Below are 21,349 nucleotides of genomic sequence, written 5' to 3'. Positions count from 1 at the left end.
TGGTGGGGAGAAAAAGGCAAAGTCAACATGGCATCCACCTCAGGATGCCATGCCCACAAAATACTGCCTGTGGCATAGGTAAGTCACCCCTCTAGCAGGCCTTACAGCCCTAAGGCAGGGTGCACTATACCACAGATGAGGGCATAGCTGCATGAGCAATATGCCCCTACGGTGTCTAAGTTTATTCTTAGACATTGTAAGTACAGTGTGGCCATATTAAGTGTATGGTCTGGGAGTTTGTCAAAACAAACTGCACAGCTTCATAATAGCTACACTGAATAGTGGGAAGTTTGGTATCAAACTTCTCAGTATAATAAACCCACACTGATGCCAGTGTTGAATTTATTAAAAAATGCACACACAGGGCATCTTAGAGATGCCCCCTGTATTTTACCCAATCCTTCAGTGCAGGACTGACTGGTCTGTGCCAGCCTGCTGCTGAGAGATGAGTTTCTGACCCCCTGGGGTGAGAACCTTTGTGCCCTCTGAGGCCGGAAACAAAGCCTGCTCTGGGTAGAGGTGCTTCACACCTTCCGCCCGCAGGAACTGTAACACGTAACAGTGAGCCTCAAAGGCTCAGGCTTTGTGTTACCATGCCCCAGGGCACTCCAGCTAGTGGAGATGCCTGCTCCCTGGACACAGCCCCCACTTTTGGCAGCAAGCCCAGGGGAGATAATGAGAAAAACAAGGAGTCACCCACCAGTCAGGACAGCCCCTAAGGTGTCCTGAGCTGAGGTGACCCCTGCCTTTAGAAATACTCCATCTTGATTTTGGTGGATGCGCCCAATAGGAATAGGGATGTGCTCCCCTCCCCTCAGAGAGGAAGCACAAGGAGGGTGTAGCCACCCACAAGGACAGTAGCCATTGGCTACTGACCCCCAGACCTAAACACACCCCTAAATTGAGTATTTAGGGGCAGCCCAGAACCCAGGAAATCAGATTCCTGCCACCTGAAACAAGAAGAAGGACGGCTGACCTGAAAGCCCTGCAGAGACGACGGAGACGACAACTGCTCTGGCCCAGCCCTACCGGCCTGTCTCCTGACTCGAAAAACTGCAACATCGACGTATCCAACAGGGACCAGCGACCTCTAAAGCATCAGAGGACTGCCCTGAACCTAAGGACAAAGAAACTCCCGTGAGCAGCGGCTCTGCTCAACAACAAGCAGCAACTGTGCAACTTTCTTGCAACTTCTTAAGACTTCACTCTTCCCGCCGGTACCGTGAGACTTCACCCTCTGCACCCGACGCCCCCGGCTCGAGCTCCAGAGAACCAACACCACAGGGAGAACACCCAGGCGACTGCGACCTCGTGAGTAGCCCGAGAGGACCCCCCTGGGACCCCACAGCAACATATGCAGAGAGAATCCAGAGGCTCACCCTGACCGCGACTGCCTGTAACACGGAACCCGACGCCTGGACCAAGCACTGCACCCGCAGCGCCCAGGACCGGAAGGAACTGAACCTCAGTGCAGGAGTGACCCCCAGGCGACCCTCTACCTAGCCCAGGTGGTGGCTGCCCCAAAGAGCCCCCCCTGTGCCTGCCTGCACCGCTGAAGTGACCCCCGGGTCCCTCCATTGTTTTCAATCTAAAACCCAACGCCTGCTTTGCTCACTGCACCCGGCCGTCCCTGTGCCGCTGAGGGTGACCTTTGTGTGCCTTCTCATGTCCCCCCCCACGGTGCTCTACAAAAACCCCCTGGTCTGCCCCCAGAGGACGCAAGTACTTACCTGCTGGCAGACCGGAACCAGAGCACCCCTGTTCCCCATAGGCACCTATGTGTTTTGGACACCTCTTTGACCTCTGCACCTGACCGGCCCTGAGTTGCTGGTGTGGTAACTTTGGGGTTGCCTTGCACCCGCAACGGTGGGCTGCCTATGCCCCATATTTGAGACTTGTAAGTGATTTACTTACCTCCAAAACTAACCTTTACTTACCTCCCCCAGGAACTGTTGATTTTTGCACAGTGTCCACTTTGAAAATAGCTTATTGCCATTTTTACAAAGACTGTGTATGATATTGTTTTCTTTCACAGTTCCTAAAGTATCTAAGTGAACTAGCTTACATTTAAAGTATTAACTGTAAATCTTGAACCTGTGGTTCTTAAAATAAACTAAGAAAATATATTTTTCAATATAAAAACCTATTGGCCTGGAGTAAGTGTTTGAGTGTGTGTTACTCATTTATTGCCTGTGTGTGTACAACAAATGCTTAACACTACCCTCTGATAAGCCTACTGCTCGACCACACTACCACAAATAGAGCATTAGAATTATCTACTTTTGCCACTATCTTACCTCTAAGGGGAACCCTTGGACTCTGTACACACTATTTCTTACTTTGAAATAGTATATACAGAGCCAACTTCCTACAGTCTGGATCCAAAAAGAGCGTTGGCGTTCTATCTAGATCGTACAAAAGATTTCCGGGTGGACGATCAACTCTTTGTGGGATATGTGGGTTTGAAGAAAGGGAAGGCGGTGCAGAAGAGGACCATCTCACGTTGAGTACTTCTCTGCTTCAAGATGTGTAATGCTTTGGCAAAAAAGCATCCCCCTGAGGATGTGCTACCGCTTTGGTGAAAAAGCAACCCCCTGAGGGTTTGCGCGCTTATTCTACCAGATGAACTGCTGCTACCACAGTGTCAGCATGCAGAGTTCCAGTCCTGGATATCTGTCAGGCCGCAAAGTGGGCATCCATACATAAGTTCACCAAGCACTACTGCCTGGACAACCAGGTCCGCAGGGATGGCTATTTTGGCTGTTCGGTCCTGAAGAAATTTTTGGTGTGATCTTAGTTCGCAGCCCACCACCGGGGATGGTATTGCTCGGTATCTATTCAAAAGTAAGGAATCTGCAACTAGAAGTCTCTGTCAGATGTATGAGTTACTTACCTTTGTTAACAATATATCTGTGTAAGGAAATGCCTCCTTGGCATGGTTACCCCCTGACTTTTTGCCTTTGCTGATGCCAAGTTTTGATTTGAAAGTGTGCTGAGGCCTGCTAACCAGGCCCCAGCACCAGTGTTCTTTCCCAAACCTGTACTTTTGTTTCCACAATTGGCACACCCTGGCATCCAGGTAAGTCCCTTGTAACTGGTACCCATGATACCAAGGGCCCTGATGCCAGGGAAGGTCTCGGCTGCAGCATGTCTTATGCCACCCTGGGGACCCCTCACTCAGCACAGACACACTGCTTGCCAGCTTGTGTGTGCTGGTGGGGATAAAATGACTAAGTCGACATGGCACTCCCCTCAGGGTGCCATACCAACCTCACACTGCCTATAGGTATAGATAAGTCACCCCTCTAGCAGGCCTTACAGCCCTAAGGCAGGGTGCACTATACCATAGGTGAGGGCATAAGTGCATGAGCACTATGCCCCTACAGTGTCTAAGCAAAACCTTAGACATATTAAGTGCAAGGTAGCCAGAAGAGTATATGGTCTGGGAGTCTGTCATGCACGAACTCCACAGCACCATAATGGCTACACTGAAAACTGTGAAGTTTGGTATCAAACTTCTCAGCACAATAAATGCACACTGATGCCAGTGTACATTTTATTGTGAAATACACCCCAGAGGGCATCTTAGGGATGCCCCCTGAAACCATACCGACTACCAGTGTGGGCTGACTAGTTTTAGCAGCCTGCCACACACCAGACATGTTGCTGGCCACATGGGGAGAGTGCCTTTGTCACTCTGGGGGTCATTCTGACCCTGGCGGCCGGTGGCCGCCAGGGCCACCGACCACGGGAGCACCGCCAACAGGCTGGCGGTGCTCCCACGAGCATTCTGACCGCGGCGGTTCAGCCGCGGTCAGAAGCGGCAAGTCGGCGGGCTCCCGCCGACTTGCCGCTGCTCGGGGGAATCCTTCATGGCGGCGGAGCGCGCTCCGCCGCCATGAGGATTCTGACCCCCCCTACCGCCATCCTGTTCATGGCGGGAAAGCCGCCATGAACAGGATGGCGGTAGGGGGGGTCGCGGGGCCCCCGTAAGAGGGCCCCGCAAAGTATTTGCTATATACTGAATTTAGGGGTGTGTTTAGGTCTGGGAGGGCAGTAGCAAATGGCTACTGTCCTTGAGGGTGGCAAAACCCTCTTTGTGCCTCCTCCCTGTGGGGGGGGGGAGCACATCCCTAATCCTAATGGGGGAATCCTCCAAAATCAAGATGGATGATTTCTAAAGGCAGGGGTCACCTCAGCTCAGGACACCTTAGGGGCTGTCCTGACTGGTGGGTGACTCCTCCTTGTTTTTCTCATTATCTCCCCTGGACTTGCTGCCAAAAGTGGGGGCTGGGTCCAGGGGCGGGCATCTCCCCTAGCTGGAGTGCCCTGGGGCATCGTAACACGAAGCCTGGTCCTTTGAGGCTCACTGCTAGGTGTTACAGTTCCTGCAGGGGGGAGGTGTGAAGCACCTCCACCCAGAGCAGGCTTTTGTTTCTGTCCTCAGAGAGCACAAAGGCCCTCACCACATGGGGTCAGAAACGCGTCTCTTAGCAGCAGGCTGGCACAGACCAGTCACTCCTGCACTGAACAATTAGGTAAAATACAGGGAGCATCTCTAAGATGCCCTCTGTGTGCATTTTTTAATAAATCCAACACTGGCATCAGTGTTGGTTTATTATTCTGAGCAGTTTGGTACCAAACTTCCCAGTTTTCAGTGTAGCCATTGTGGAGCTGTGGAGATCGTTTTTGACAAACTCCCAGACCATATACTTAATATGGCCACACTGTACTTACAATGTCTAAGAATAGACTTAGACACTGTAGGGGCATATTGCTCATACAGCTATGCCCTCACCTGTGGTATAGTGCACCCTGCCTTAGGGCTGTAAGGCCTGCTAGAGGGGTGACTTACCTATGCCACTGGCAGTATTTTGGGTGCATGGCATCCTGAGGGGGATGCCATGTCGACTTTTCCTTTTTTTCCCCACCAACACACAAAATCTACAATGGCAGTGTGCATGTGTTAGGTCAGGGGTCCCTTAGGGTGGCACAACATATGCTGCAGCCCTTAGGGACCTTCCCTGGTCACAGGACCCTTGGTACCACTGGTACCTTTTACAAGGGACTTATCTGCGTGCCAGGGGTGTGCCAATTGTGGAAACTATGGTACATTTTAGGTGAAAGAACACTGGTGCTGGGGCCTGGTTAGCAGGGTCCCAGCACACTTCTCAGTCAAGTCAGCATCAGTATCAGGCAAAAAGTAGGGGGTAACTGCAACGTGGAGCCATTTCCTTACACGCTGGGAAAAAAAATATCTGACTAATTACACCAATATTTGTAAAGTGATTTTCGAGAGCGTTCTGAGATGATTTCCAATGACAGCAAGGTAATGTTCTAATACGCATGTGAAGCTTTTTTTGATGTCCATGTTGCCATACTATTGTCCTAGAAAGTGAGCTGTATTTTGCATACAGGGCTTTGTTAGCTATTGATTTTATGGTTTTAATGAAAGATGGCTGTTTATTTCAGTTTTTCAGAGTACTTAACGGGTACAAAATCGACCACAAATTACTCCTCACTGGGACACCGCTGCAGAACAACCTAGAAGAACTGTTCCACCTCCTGAATTTTCTTACCCCAGAACGCTTCAAGTATGTCTTACTCCACTTTTTGGGTAATAGTTTACATTTGGTTTGTTAGTGTCTAATTTTTACTATTAATACCTTTAAAAGTTTTATTCTTTGCTTTTAGGAAAACATTCCTGGACAGTAGTTTGTGTGCTTGCTTCCAGATGTACCCCTAAAGTTATTTTGTTTTTTTCCCCTCCCTACGCAGTTCAAACTCATTGTTGACCTCCCAGGTTGAGTCTGTGAATGTGAAATGAGAGACTCACCCTACTTTGTATACCACAAAACAGCACTTGTGGTGATCCTCTCTACTGCCCTGCTTTTATATTTTGTGATTTATCTCAACCCTCTCATACGCACCTTCGAAGTGCAACCACTTAAGGTCAATCAAGCAGAATTAAATTGCATCCAGGGCGTTTGGTGACTTTTGTGGTAAACTAAATTGGATCAATCCAAAAAACTGTTCAGTACTGTACCCTGAAGAACTGAGATACATGCTTTTAATCTGAAGTGTGCCTCTCTGCTTGATAGCGCATAGCCTGCCTTATACTGCGACTTCTGCTTCCCCATCTACAATGTGTCATATCTGATCTATTTTGAAAGAAACTTGTCAGAGGTTTTTATTTCGGTTTTAAACAACCTTTTAAACAATCCTAAAGAATCTTTAGCCGTTAGATAAGGTGAGAGCATTGTGTAAGTGTATTGTACTAAAATATATTGTCTGTATCTACCTACAAACTGATTGTTTAAATATATCTACTACTGTACTTGGTGTTTTCAAGAGCATGGAGCATTTGTGTATTTGTCATCTACCTGTTATGACATTCTCCCTTATTATGGTAAGACATGTGGTTGAAAAAATGGCTATTGTATTCTGTACATGCAACCCTGATACCGATAATGAAACGCTAATGGATATCAGATGACCAAGGTGTTTTTTTAAATTTTTTTAATAAAACAGCTTTATTGGTTTTGTTGCAGAACAAGAAAAACAACACAGTATTGCATAACACCACTGGTCACTAATTACTTCCTTCGACTGAACACTACACAATTGAATCAAGTTCACTGGACATCTGATCCCCATATAGCCTCCGTAAGATCTTAGGTGCTCATCCCTGCTCACACCAAGGGATCACATCCCGTGCCCTTCCCCCAGGATCCCATCCATCTCCCACACCCGCTTGTATTTAGCCGGACAACCCCGCGCTTCATAAGCCAGTTTCTCTTGGGAGGCACACCAGTCCATTCCGCGATGCCACCTCGCCAGCGCAGGGGCCGACTCCGCTCTCCAGCCTGAGGCAATGTCCCTCTTGGCCACCAAACAAGCCATTCCAACAAAGGTGCGTTCGGCCCTGCTGGAGCCCACTCCCTCGAGAACTCCCAGCAGGACAGACAGGGGGGGCGGGCTCAATCCTCTCCTGCAGAACCCCGGACACCTCCGCTAGCACCGTGCGCCAGTAGGCAGCGATATCGGGGCATGTCCATACCGTATGGAAAAAGTCTGCAGAGGGACACGTACACCGTGGACACTCCGCTTGCCGCCTGAGGCCAGCCGTGTGCATCCTTCTGGGGGAGAGATACGCTGCATGAAGAAAGTAGGTCTGCACCAGTCTCAGTCGCGAAGCCATAGACAACATTTGTGGGGCCATAAGGGCGTCCCGCCAGTCCTCCTCCGTCATCGGACCCACCCAGTGCTCCCATCTTTCCTGAAGCTTGTCAAGTGACTGCAATGTATTGGTGATCAACATGCGGTATATGCGCGAAACCCCCTCTTTTGCCTAGGTGACCCATAATTGTCTTGGTTTCCACGGGGCTGAATTCTGGGGGCACCGATCCCACCCGGAGGTGCCCCTGAAGGGCATGATGGAGCTGTAAGTGCTTGTGGAACTGGGTCCGGCTGAGCAAGAACTGCTTTTGAAGATCCTGAAAGGACCGCATGTGTGTGCCCACCCAGATGTCTCCGAATGATGATATCCCAATAAGATCCCAATTGTGGAACCCTCGGAGCAGCGAGACCTCCCTCAGCCAAGTACTCTGCCACAGTGGGGTTTGTTGGGTAAGCCGACTCCACCACCCCGATAATCGCTGCGCCACCGTCCATCCTATAAACACCACCCGTGTCACTTTGGGAATCTCACGTGGTACCGGGTCACCGTAGAGCATCCCAAACAAGCCAGAGAAACCAATAGTCAGAAGCTCCAGCTGATAGGTGGGGTCCGCCCATCCACCCCCCAACCAGTTGTTAATTACCAAGGGTGCATTGCCAGGTGAAAAAGGTGCAGATTCGACATCCCCAGACCACCCTCGTAAACATCCTGCTGACAGACCTGAAGCGCTAGGCTTGGGTGGGATCCATGCCACAGAAACTGTCGCGCTGCTGCCTCCATATCGGCGAACCACCTTGTGGGAACATGATAGGGGAAGTTTTGAAGTAAGTAGAGGACCTGGGAGAGTACCATCATCTTATATAGAGCAATCCGTCCGAGGATATTCAATGGAAGGGATCTCCATCTTTGGAGGTCATCCTTGATCTGCCTAGTTAGAGGCTTGACATTTAAGGCCCATGCCAGCTCCGGCAACAAAGCTATATGGATCCCCATGCATCGGAAGCTGGTTCGTTTATATGGGAATGTTGTGCTGCCAGTCGTAACAGTCCCTGGAGTGATTGAGCGGGACCAGTAAAGATTTACTAGGATTAACCACCAGGCCTGATGCTTCAGCGAACAGCCCCAAAAGCTGAAGCACCCTGGGACCACTGCTAGCCGGTTTAGCAAAGTACAGAAGGACATCGTCAGCGTACAACGCTATGCGGTCCTCCCTTCCGGTGGGCCACGACCATCCCTCAACCAGAGGGTCCTCCCAAATTAGTTTCACCAGCAGCTCCATCACCAGACCGAAAAGGAGCGGGGAGAGGGGACAACCTTGGCGGGTCCCCCTGCGAATGGGGAACCGATCTGAGACCGCCCCGTTGACCTGCACCCAGGCCGACGGAGTAGAATAAAGGAGGCCCACTAAAGCACGGAACCGCGGCCCGAGCCCCATCCTCTCAAGGACATGGTGTAGGTACGACCAATAGACAGTGTCGAATGCTTTTTCAAAATCCACCAACAGAAGTGCCAATGGAGGGGCAAGGAGGGCCCTGTGGGCCAGAGCCACAAGCAGGCGTTGGGTACTTCTGGCGGGCATGAAACCGCACTGGTCCTGGTGAACCAACGTGGACAGCACCCTCTTCAGTCTCTGGGCCAATACCGTGGAGAATTATGGGGCGATAAGCGGAGCAGTCCCTCGAGGGGGGCTTCGTCTTTGGGATCACCACAATAGTGGCCTGATCCAAATCGGAAGGGAAAGCCCTGATACTTTCGGCTTCCTCATACATTGCCAGAAGGTGAGGGACCAACATATCTCAGAACTTCATATAGAACGCAGTGGGAAACCCGTCTGGGCTGGGGGTCCTCCCCTCCGACAACTCCGCCATTGCGGCCTCAACCTCCTCTAAACTGAGCGGCTCATCAAGCTCACACCTCTCCGCCTCAGTAACAGTCAGGAGGGTCACTTCCATCAGCAAGGGGGCCTCAAGCTCAGCAAGGGTCCTGGGCTGTTCCTCGTAGAGTCTTCGGTAATAGGCAGCGAAGCTCTGCGCAATCTCACTCGGGGTCCGGGTGACCGCACCGAGTCGTCGACTATCTCTGGGACCACCCAGTCTGCCATCGGCCTGGTGGCTATCCAATGGAGGAGCTTGCTATTTTTGCCCCCCCATCCATACACACGGGCCACAGAGGCTCGCCACATATGCTTTGCAGTCTCGAGCATTGTGTGCCGAATTTCCTCCCGGACCAAGGCCAGTTGCTGCGTGGCCTCCACTCACGCCGACCCGTCAATGTGACCTTCCAAATGCATCGCCTTTGCCTCAAGCACTGACATGCCGTGGCGGCGTGCACGCTCCCTTGCTCGGAGGATCTGTCGGGCGTGCCCCCTGACTGTGGCCTTACAGGCCCCCCAGAGGATGCCTGGCAATGCCACGGATCCCACGTTATGCTTAAAAAGCTCAGAGACCCGATCGCCCAGTTCTTGGGCATACTCGCCATCCTGCAGACACCAGACGTTGAGCCGCCACACCGGTCGTCTCTCCGTCCAAACAAAGGAGAAGTGGAGCGTGATCCGATACCCCATGAGTGAGGATCTCTGCACCTGTGAAACAGGGTACATCGACGGCAGGTGCAAGAAAGAGATCAATTTGCGCGCATGTGTGTGCTGCGCTGCTGACGTATGGGTGTATTGCCACAAGCAGAGGTGCCAAACCCGCCACATGTCACAAAGACCCAGACCATCCATCCATCTTCGCAAACCGGGCGCCCCCACCCTACGATGCGAGGACGGGGGCCCAGCAACGTCATCCTCGGGGTCCACAACCGAGTTAAAGTCCCCTCCCAGCACCATCAGCCCCGGGGGAAGACCAGCTGCTACCGCCCCCAGAGATGCCAAGAACTGCTTGCACGCCCCCGGAGGGGCGTAAACCCTCAGGAGATTAATCAGGCGTCTCCTAGAAAGCCGGACACCACCACGTAACGCCCCTGCGGGTCAAAACGGGAATCTGCTACCACCAGTGGCAAGGAACGGTGCAGCAAAATCGCAACTCCTCTCGAGCCCCTGGAGAACCCAGCGTGATAGACTCTGCCGTATCCCCCCCCCTCGTAAGCACCGGGCATCTGGTACCCAACAGATGGGTTTCCTGTAGAAGAACCACAGAGGGGGTAGACATACGGATAGAGGAGAAGACCGCGGACCATTTAATTTTATCTAGGAGCCCATTTACATTTCACGAGAGGACCCGTTGAGGTTGCTCCAGCATAGGTACTTATGTGATAACATCCCGTGTAGTGCCCCTACTTTAGCCTCCCTTCATGACCAGTGGACCAAACATGGAAAAACAGAGAACACGCCCAACCATGGGCAACAATGTTTAAACATTCCCACCCAACCCCCCAAATGTCCCCCTCCCCATACTTCCAACCCCGAAGCATCTGTCGCCCAAAACTGTGAATACAGAGTGTCAACGTTAAGCGTGGAGTGGTGGACCCCTCCTGTATGTCGGATAATTGCAGTCCGGCCCTCGGCTGCCCCATGTACAAAGACTCGCAGACATCAACGCTGCCCCTCTCTCCTGCCACAAAGAGCTCCCAAGGGATCAGCCACAAGAGATCCGAGGGGACTGGCTGAGGCGTTCGCCCCCCCCTGGGCCGTCTCCTGACCCTCGCCGCCAGGGCCCCCCGGCATCACCCCGTCCATGGGCTGGCTTGGGCCCATCTGGTCGACCCCGTTCGAGCCTTCACGCCGCCCGCTTCGCCTCCTCCTGCGGGACCGGGTCCACCCCAGCCTCCCCCTACCAGCCCGGGAGAGTTCCTCCGGGCCGCTCGGTGCTCCTCCGTAAGCCAATCCCAGGCCGCCTCCGGGGATTCGAAGAAGAAGGATTTGCCATTGTGGAGGACCTTTAGGCGAGCAGGGAAAAGTAGCATATAGGTCAGCTGCATCGCCCGGAGCTTCTGCTTGACTCCTTCATAGGATCTCCTCTTGGCCTGCACCTCCCGGGTGTAGTCGGGGAAGATGAGGATCTTATGGTTATCCCAGCGAAGGTCTGTCTGCACCCTAGCCTCCCGAAGGATAACATCATGGGCTTTGAAGTTGAGGAACCGCGTAATCATCGGCCTTCGGGCCGGGGCGCCAGGGCTCTGTGTGCGTGCTCACTGGCGAACCAGGAGGAGAGTTTCTGGGTGGGGACCCACGACTTTATCCAACTCTCCAAGAAGTCAATTGCACGTCCGTCCTCTGCGTCTTCAGGGAACCCCACAAAACGCAAGTTATTTCGCCTGGCGCAGTTTTCTGTGTCCTCCACTCTGTGATGTAGCTCACCATTCTCTTCCAGGGGATCCTCATCAATAGTCATAAACATTGAATATTCCCGCCCTTGTGCGGGGACCCCGGATCATATATAAAATACACACATATTATACATGTGTAAAAACAGCAATGCAGGCTATAATGTTAAAAACAGGCTAAAATGCTTTATTTCTACGAAGTTTTTTTTTTTTTTTTTTTTTACATTATAAAACTACAATAGAGAATAAATATCTACCCAAGCCCCCAAAACTGGGCTTAGGGAAGTAAGCAGCAGCAAACTCTAGAGGAAAAAGAGAAAAAACTGCATTGAAAAACAATGAAGCATTCTTAGCCAATAGGCTGCATGCAGGTTAACACAGGAGAACCATAAAAACTTTGGCACCGTGCCTTTAAGACCCTGAGCACCTCCAGTATCCCACCATGCCTCAGGGGTGAAGGAAAGGTGACAGCTGGTTCACAGTTAGGTCAGTTCTTTTTTCCGGCTTCTTCTGAGAGGATACTGGAGCATTGAGCTCTCAGTTTTTCTGAGTTTTTCTCAGAAAAATCCTTTAAAAAAGCGTTTTTTCCTTTTTCATTCGACAAATAACATCTTTGTCTGAGCTTGGCAGTTTTTTTCCTGACAGAAAAATGCCTTCACTTTTTGTCAAATGCCCTGCTTGTGGGAAGAAGAAGGCCCAGTCAGATCCACACTCTCTGTGTATAGTGTGCCTGCCTCAGAGTCACTGCCCTGACACTTGTAAGTACTGCAAGAATATGTCAAAGAGGACTCTGAAGGACAGAGAAAAGATCAGGCTACATGGGCTTCAGGAGAGGCAAAGAACATCGTCCTCTTCACTTCCCAAACAACCAGCAGGCCATTCTCAGGAGAAAATGGCTCGGTCGACGTCAGCAGGTAGGTAAGTACCTGTTTGTTCCCCGTCGACATCGTCGCTACCTCCGTCTCACCGGCATAGATCGCCGTCGACTGCGACACACCCGACGTTGAAGGAAACGGCATCGAGGGAACACCATCACAGGGGCAGGTCTCCGTCGACGGCAGTCCGCCGATCGACGTCGAGCCATCGCCGGCGTGCCCGGTCGCCGCTAAAGGCTGTACGCCCCCGACGTCAAGAGACACGACGTCGAAATCGCCACGACGGCATGAGAGACATCTGCCGTCGGCTTCCCACCGCTCCACTTCGAGGCACACGACGGCGAGCAGGTCGAGGTCCAAAGATCGCCGTTCGACGTCAAGGCTCTCTGCGTCGAGACACTCAACGTCGAGGCAAGAGCAACCGGCGGGGCGCCCTTCGACGTCGACACAGCCATCGACGTCGACACAGGTTTTACCTGTCCCACAGGGAGTAGAACATCGCCCCACGCCAGACAAGGCCGCGCCATCTCCAGTGGTCTCCATACCGAGCGACTCTTCTCGGTCAAGAGCGGCATCATCTGGGCATGTCTCGCCCATCAATCTATCTCCAAGATGGCTGGAGAGCCTTAACAGACCAGCGGCCTCCCCAGATTCGCAATATTCGCGAATGTACTCGCCTACTGCCTCCCTGCCAAGAACGCCATCACCGACAGCAAGAGCAGGACGGGCTCGTTCTGCTCCTCGTCAACCGGCCGCGAGGCCTAGGCGCTCTGCTACAGCGTCTCGCAGCAGGTCTCGTTCTCAACGACGATCCAGGTCTCGTTCACGAAGAAGATCACCCTCTTGGTCTTCGTCAGGTTCATCTGTCGGGCGTTACTCACCCACCCTAACAGATTCACCACCTGCTAGGGTCTCACCGGTGGATGACATTACCACGTTTAACGAGGTGCTGCTAAGAGGAGCGCAGAAACTAAACATAGAAGTTCCAGAGCCATCTACCTCCTCGTCAGTCATCTTTGAGACTCTACAACAGAGATCAACATCAAAAAAGCTGCTGCCTCTAGTGCCTGGTTTGTTGAAGCCAACCATGGACACTTTTCTGGCCCCAGCCTCGCTCAAATCTGCCCCGGCTAGGATTCTCAAAAAACACAAGGCTCCCGAACAGGACCCTTTGTTCCTCAGGAAGGATCCGCCAACGGACTCGATAATAATAGCTGCAGCCCGAAAGACCCACTCGGTGGCATCATCATCCACGGTCCGCCCGGATAAAGAGAGCAGGCATCTAGACTCTCTGGGGAGAAAGATATGCGGGACGGCGGCTTCGGCAATGAAAGTCTCCAGTGCTTCTGCACTCCTGGGCAGGTATGATCGTTCTCTGTGGGACTCTCTCAATAGATTCACAGAGAAATTGCCCAGAGAGGACAGACAAGATTTCCAGGAGATCCTGCAAGAAGGATGCCTGGTATCCAACCAGGTTATCAGCGCGGCAGCAGATGGGGCGGATTTAGCTGCACATGGGTACGCGCATGGAATCTGTGCAAGGAGGTCTTCCTGGCTGAAGCTCACTGGTTTAAAGCAGGAAGCACAACAACGCATCCTGAATCTCCCATTCGCCGGGAACTCTCTATTCGGTGCCCATGCAGACGAGGAAATGGCCCGCATGAAGACCGAGGTGGATACCATGAGGGCAGTGGGCCTGGAAAGAAAGAAAGATTTCAGGCGGAGGTACAGGCCTTATGACAGGCGCCTTTTCCAGCAGAGGGTTCAAACCCCTCATTGGTCCCAAAGGTCACAGCAACGACAGGGACGCCCTCTTTTTCAACGAAGGAACACAAGGGAGCGAGGGTCAAGTAGACCTCAACAGTCCACTCCGAAAGCACCCACCAAACAATGAGATCTCGCTTCCCTCGACATTGTACACCACTCCGGTGGGGGGAAGTATTACATCTTATCTTCACGAGTGGCACTCTATCACAAGAGACAAATGGGTGCTCAATATTGTCGAACATGGCTATTCTCTTCTTTTCAAACAGCCTCCACCACGCTTGCCACCAACCAAAGGCAATCCATCTCATCTCAGCTTGCTACGCAAGGAGGCTCTCGCCCTCCTAAAAAAGAATGCCATAGAAAAAGTTCCACCTGCGCACAGAGGAAAGGGGGTTTACTCCTGTTACTTTCTGGTGGCGAAGAAGGGTCGAGAGGGCGTTTTCAGGCCAATTCTGGACCTACGGCTGCTGAACAAATACATAAGGAAACAGAAGTTCAGGATGCTAGCGCTTCACCAGATTTTCCCTCAACTACATCAGGGAGACTGGATGTGCTCCATCGACCTGCAGGATGCGTATTTTCACATCCCAATAGCTCCCAAACATCGAAAATTCCTGCGCTTCCAAGTAGCGTTACAGCATTACCAGTTCAGAGTTCTACCATTTGGCCTGAAATCTGCCCCACAAGTTTTCTCGAAATGTATGGCAGTAGTAGCGGCGCATCTTCGAAAACAAAAGATATTCATATATCCATACCTAGACGACTGGTTACTGAAGGCTTCTTCTCCGGAGCAGGCGAGAAGCCATCGGGACATTGTGCTTGGAGTTTGCGAGTCTCTAGGTCTTCAGGTCAATTACCAAAAGTCAACCTTGATTCCAACACAGAATCTTCACTACCTGGGAGCTATCATTAACACAGAACTCCAAAAAGTGTATCCTTCGGAGGAACGACTATCCTCAATAGACAGGAAGTGTCAGGACCTGTTGAGAGCCAACGCACCTACGGCACGTCAGGTGACATCGCTGCTGTGCTCCATGGCATCATGCATTTTTATTGTACCAAATGCCAGACTCCACATGAGGCCCCTCCAAGAGGCATTGGAGAGCAACTGGAGCCAAAGGACAGGTAGCTGGGAGGTCAGAGTGCGACTACCGGCGGTAGCACTTCAATCATTGAGATGGTGGATGCACAGACCTCACCTATCAGTGGGTGCTCCGTTTCACCAGGTACTTCCATCCGACACCCTAGTAACGGATGCGTCTCTTCAGGGATGGGGGGCTCATCTGGGTCCCCTTCAAGCTCAGGGCCTGTGGTCAGACAAGGAAAAGCAGTACCACATCAATCTGCTAGAACTCAGAGCGGTCCATCTGGCTCTCAAGTCTTTCATACCACTAATTTAGGGGAAAACTCTCCTAATACAAACGGACAATACAACCACGATGTATTATTTGAACAAACAAGGGGGAACGAGATCCCTACCCCTATCGCAAGAGTCCCAAGCGATATGGCATTGGCTCCTGGCCAGAGGAATGTCAATTACAGCGGTTCACCTGCCAGGTCAGCAAAACGTGGAAGCAGATTTTCTGAGCAGACACCTAGAGGACGCTCACGATTGGGTCCTACACGGCGAAGTCGCAGAATACATCTTCGCGCAATGAGGTCGGCCTCAACTGGATCTCTTCGCAGACGAAGTAAACAAGAAATGCCCAGACTTCGCATCCAGGTTCTACCGTCCGGGATCTCGAGGGAATGCCCTGTTGATCGACTGGTCAGGGATATTTCTCTACGCTTTTCCACCGATTCCCCTCATTCCGGCAGTGATCAGCAAACTTTACAGATCCAGAACCAGAATGATTCTTATAGCGCCACAATGGCCCCATCAATTCTGGTACACAGATCTCCTCAACCTGTCGGAAAAACCTCATAGGAGGCTGCCGTGCAGACCGGATCTTCTGAGCAGAATGGAGGGCAAAATTCTACATCCCAACCTACCCTCTCTGAGCTTAACAGCATGGCTCCTGAATTCCTGCAGTATGGGCACCTAGGGCTCTCACAGGAGTGTATGAACATCTTGAAAGAGTCCAAACGGCCTTCCGCGCGGCGTTCTTACGCTTTTAAGTGGAAGAGATTCTACATATGGTGCTGTCAACAAGGTCACAATCCCATACGGGCTCAGGAGGATGTCATACTGTCCTATTTGCTTCATCTAGCAAAGTCCGGTCTGCAGGTATCATCTATTAAGGTACATTTGTCTGCTATTACAGCCTATCGCAAGTCACCTTCTCAGGAATCCTTCTTTACGAAACCTGTAGTCAAGGATTTCTTAGAAGGTTTGAAAAAAGTTTTTCCGCCCATTCGGAGACCTTCTCCTCCATGGGAACTGAACATAGTATTGGCAAAACTTATGGGCCCTCCTTTTGAACCTATACATAAGGCCTCTTTACAACACCTTACGTGGAAGACGGCTTTTCTAGTGGCCATTACTTCAGCGAGGAGGGTCAGCAAAATCCAGGCCTTGTCTTCCAAAGAACCGTACACGGTTTTTCATGACAATGGAGTGGTTCTACGAACTCACCCATCTTTCCTTCCGAAGGTGGTGTCAGAATTCCATATCAATCAGACTATATCTTTACCGACTTTCTTTCCCAATCCGGAGACTCCGGCAGAGAAAGCATTGCACTCCTTAGACTTGAAAAGAGTGCTGAAATTTTATCTGGATAAGACAAAATCGATTAGACACTCTAACCGCTTGTTTGTAAACTATGGTCATTTGAGGACAGGAGAGGCAGCATCTAAACGAACGATATCAAGATGGATAGTTTCTTGTATTGTTAATACTTACCAGCTAGCTAATAAACAATTACTAGCGAGGCCTAAAGCGCATTCCACAAGGGGAAAAGCGGCTACTGCTGCCCTCCTTAACAATGTTCCAATATCTGAGATTTGTAAAGCTGCTACATGGAAGTCTGTGCATACGTTTACTAGACATTACTGTTTAGACTCAGATGCAAGAGCGGATGCCCAAGTGGGGCAGGCCTCTCTGAGAAATTTATTTGCATAATACGTATCTATTCCTGCACTTCTATCGGACAGTCCGCAGGGTTTAGGGATGGGCTTGCTAATCTATTCAATGTTTATGACTATTGATGAGGATCCCCTGGAAGAGAAGGATAAGTTACTTACCTGTAAATCCTAGTTCTCTTCCAGGGGTATCCTCATCAAAGTCATAAACAACCCACCCTCCTCCCCGGACGCACGTCTCCTAGAAGTGCAGGACAGACTGAATTTTGAATCAGTTACACAGATTGTCACCGTAAAAAGAACTGACCTAACTGTGAACCAACTGTCACCTTTCCTTCACCCCTGAGGCATGGTGGGATACTGGAGGTGCTCAGGGTCTTAAAGGCACGGTGCCAAAGTTTTTATGGTTCTCCTGTGTTAACATGCATGCAGCCTATTGGCTAAGAATGCTTCATTGTTTTTGAATGCAGTTTTTTCTCTTTTTCCTCTAGAGTTTGCTGCTGCTTACTTCCCTAAGCCCAGTTTTGGGGGCTTGGGTAGATATTTATTCTCTATTGTAGTTTTATAAAAAATAAAAAAAATAAAAAAAATAAAAACTTCATAGAAATAAAGCATTTTAGCCTGTTTTTAACATTATAGCCTGCATTGCTGTTTTTACACATGTATAATATGTGTGTATTTTATATATGCTCCGGGGTCCCCGCACAAGGGCGGGAATATTAGAGGTAAGATAGTGGCAAAATTAGACAATTCCAATGCTCTATTTTGTGTTAGTGTGTTCAAGCAGTAGGCTTATCAGAGGGTAGTGTTAAGCATTTGTTGTACACACACGGGCAATAAATGAGGAACACACACTCAAAGACTTAACTCCAGGCCAATAGTTTTTATATAGAAAAATATATTTTCTTAATTTATTTTAGAACCACAAGTTCATGATATGAAGTAAATACATAAAATGCAAGGTACTCCACACAGGTAAATAATGAACTTTGAATTAGAGCAGTAATATGCACAGTTTTAGTTAAAATGACAATAAGCTATTTTAAAACTGGGCACAGTGCCAAAATCAACAGTCCCTGTGGGAGGGTAGTATTGGTTAGTTTTTCAGGTAAGTAAGGCACTTACAAGTTCAAGGTCCTGGGCATAGACAGCCCACCGTTGGGGGTGCAAGCCAACCCCAAAGTCACCGCACCAGCAACACTGGGCCGGACAGGTGCAGAGGTCAAAGGAGGGCCCAAAACACATAGGCGCCTATGGAGAACAGGGGTGCTCTGGTTCCAGTCTGCCAACAGGTAAGTACCTGCGTCTTTGGAGGGCAGACCAGGGGGGTTTTGTAGAGCACTGTGGGGGACACAAGTAGGCACACAAAACACACCTTCAGCGGCACATGGACGGCCGGGTTCAGTGTGCTTAGCAGGCGTCTGATTTTCAATAGGAATCAATGGAGGGACCCAGGGGTCACTCTAGCGGTGCAGGCAGGGCACAGGGGGGCTGCTCAGGCCAGCCACCAACTGGGCTAGGCAGAGGGTCGCCTGATGGTCACTCCTGCACTGGAGTTCGGTTCCTTCTGGTCCTGGGGGCTGCGGGTGCAGTGCTTGGTCCAGGCGTCAGGTTCTTTGATCCAGGCAGTTGCGGTCAGGGTGAGCCTCTGGATCCTCTCTTCATGCGTCGCTGTGGGGGTCCAGGGAGGCCATCTCAGGTTACTCACGAGGTCGAGTCACCTGGGAGTCCTCCCTGCAGTGTTGGTTCTCTGGAGCTCGAGCTCGAGCTGGGGGCGTCGGGTGCAGAGGGTGAAGTCTCATCCTTCCGGCGGGAAGAGTGAAGTCTTTGAAAGTTGCAAGAAAGTTGCAAAGTTGTTGCTGTTTTGAACAGTGCCGCTGTTCTCTGGATTTTCTTGGTCCTTCGGGTTCAGGACAGTCCTCTGAGGGTTCAGAGGTCGCTAATCCCTGTCGGATGTGTCGCTGTGCAGGTTCTTTGAGTCAGGAGACAGGCCGGTAGGGCTGGGGCCAAGTCAGTTGTCGTCTCCATCATCTCTGCAGGGCTTTCAGGTCAGCAGTCCTTCTTATTTTTGTAGGTTGCAGGAATCTGATTTCCTGTGTTCTGGGTCGCCCCTAAATACTGAATTTAGGGGGGTGTTTAGGTCAGGAGGGCAGTAACCAATGGCTACTGTCCTGGAGGGTGGCTACACCCTCTTTGTGCCTCCTCCCTGAGGGGAGGGGGGCACATCCCTAATCCTATTGGGGGAATCCTCCAATCTCAAGATGGAGGATTTTTAAAGGCAGGGGTCACCTCAGCTCAGGACACCTTAGGCGCTGTCCTGACTGGTGGGTGACTCCTTCTTGTTTTTCTCATTATCTCCTCCAGCCTTGCTGCCAAAAGTGGGGTCGGTGGTCGGAGGGGCGGGCATCTCCACTAGCTGGGATGCCCTGGGGTGCTGTAACAAAAGGCATGAGCCTTTGAGGCTTACTGCCAGGTGTTACAGTTCTTGCAGGGGGAGGTGAGAAGCACATCCACCCAGTACAGGCTTTATTCCTGGCCACAGAGTGACAAAGGCACTCTCCCCATGTGGGCAGAAACTCGTCTGGTTGTGGCAGGCTGGCAGAAACTGGTCAGTCTAGCACTAGGAGTCAGACTGATATTCAGGGGCATCTCTAAGATGCCCCCTGGGTGCAATTTACAATAATTTCCACACTGGCATCAGTGTGCATTTATTGTACTGAGAAGTTTGATACCAAACTTCAGATATTTCAGTGTAGCCATTATGGAACCGTGGAGTTTCTGTTTGACAAACTCCCAGACCATATACTCTTTATGGCTACTGTAGGAAGTTGACTCTGTATATACTATTTCAAAGTAAGAAATAGTGTGCACAGAGTCCAAGGGTTCCCCTTAGAGGTAAGATAGTGGCAAAAGCAGATAATTCCAATGCTCTAATTTGTGGTAGTGTGGTCGAGCAGTAGGCTTATCAGAGGGTAGTGTTAAGCATTTGTTGTTCACACACGGGCAATAAGTGAGGAACACACATTCAAAGACTTACTCCAGGCCAATAGGTTTTTATATTGAAAAATATATTTTCTTAGTTCATTTTAAGAACCACAGGTTCAGGATTTGCAGTAAACACTTTAAATGCAAGGTACTTCACTTAGATACTTTAGGAACTTTGAATGAAAACAATATCATGTACAGTCTTTGTAAAAATGGAAATAAGCTATTTTCAAAGTGGACACTGTAGGAAGTAGGGGCCATATGTACGAACTTTTTTTCCCATAGACACAGAATGGGTAAAAACCTTTGCTACATCTGGCCCTTGGTTCTGTATATACTATTTCAAAGTAACAAATAGTGTGTACTGAGTCCAAGGGTTCCCCTTAAAGGTAAGATAGTGGCAAAAATAGATAATTCTAATGCTCTATTTTGTGGTAGTGTGGTCGAGCAGTAGGTTTATCATAGGGTAGTGTTAAGCACTTGTTGTACACACACAGGCAATAAATGAGGAACACACATTCAAAGACTAACTCCAGGCCAATAGGTTTTTATATTGAAAAATATATTTTCTTAGTTTATTTTATGAAGCACAGGTTCAAGATTTCCATTAAACACTTTAAATGTAAGGTACTTCACTTATATGCTTTAGGAACTTTGAATGAAAACAATATCATGTATAGTCTTTGTAAAAATGGCAATAAGCTATTTTCAAAGTGGACACTGCACAATCAACAGTTCCTGGGGGAGGTAAGTAAAGGTTAGTTTTGAAGGTAAGTAAAACACTTACAAGTCTCAAGTTTGGGGAATAGGCAGCCCACCGTTGGGGGTTCAAGGCAACCCCAATTTACCACACCAGCAGCTCAGGGCCGGTCAGGTGCAGAGGTCAAAGAGGTGCTCAAAACACATAGGCACCTACGGGGAACGGGGGTGCTCCGGTTCCAGTCTACCAGCAGGTAAGTACTTGCGTCCTCGGGGGGCAGACCAGGGGGGTTTTGTAGAGCACCGGGGGGACACGAGAAGGCACACAAAGTACAACCTCAGCAGCACTGGGGCGGCCGGGTGCAGTGAGCAAAGCAGGCGTTGGGTTTTAGATTGAAAACAATGGAGGGACCCAGGGGTCTCTTCAGCGGTGCAGGCAGGCACAGTGGGGGCTCCTTTGGCAGCCACCACCTGGGCTAGGCAGAGGGTCACCTGGGGGTCACTCCTGCATCGAAGTTCGGTTCCTTCAGGTCCTGGGGGCTGCGGGTGCAGTGTT

General features: G+C 50.5%; 1 protein-coding gene across 10 annotated transcripts in view; it reads left to right on the top strand.

Moving 5' to 3' along the window:
- Positions 1 to 21,349, top strand: part of CHD3 (chromodomain helicase DNA binding protein 3) — a 1,503,198-nt gene that overhangs the window by 545,702 nt on the left and 936,147 nt on the right. For all 10 annotated transcript variants that reach the window (XM_069218663.1, XM_069218665.1, XM_069218664.1 and 7 more), the window contains exon 17: positions 5,473 to 5,594. In XM_069218663.1, coding sequence (XP_069074764.1) covers positions 5,473 to 5,594 — 122 coding nt within the window. The remainder of the gene's footprint in view (positions 1 to 5,472; positions 5,595 to 21,349) is intronic.

This window comes from Pleurodeles waltl, chromosome 12 (assembly GCF_031143425.1).
Source record: "Pleurodeles waltl isolate 20211129_DDA chromosome 12, aPleWal1.hap1.20221129, whole genome shotgun sequence".
Lineage (NCBI taxonomy): Eukaryota > Metazoa > Chordata > Amphibia > Caudata > Salamandridae > Pleurodeles > Pleurodeles waltl.
This window is presented reverse-complemented; position numbering and strand designations above follow the sequence as displayed.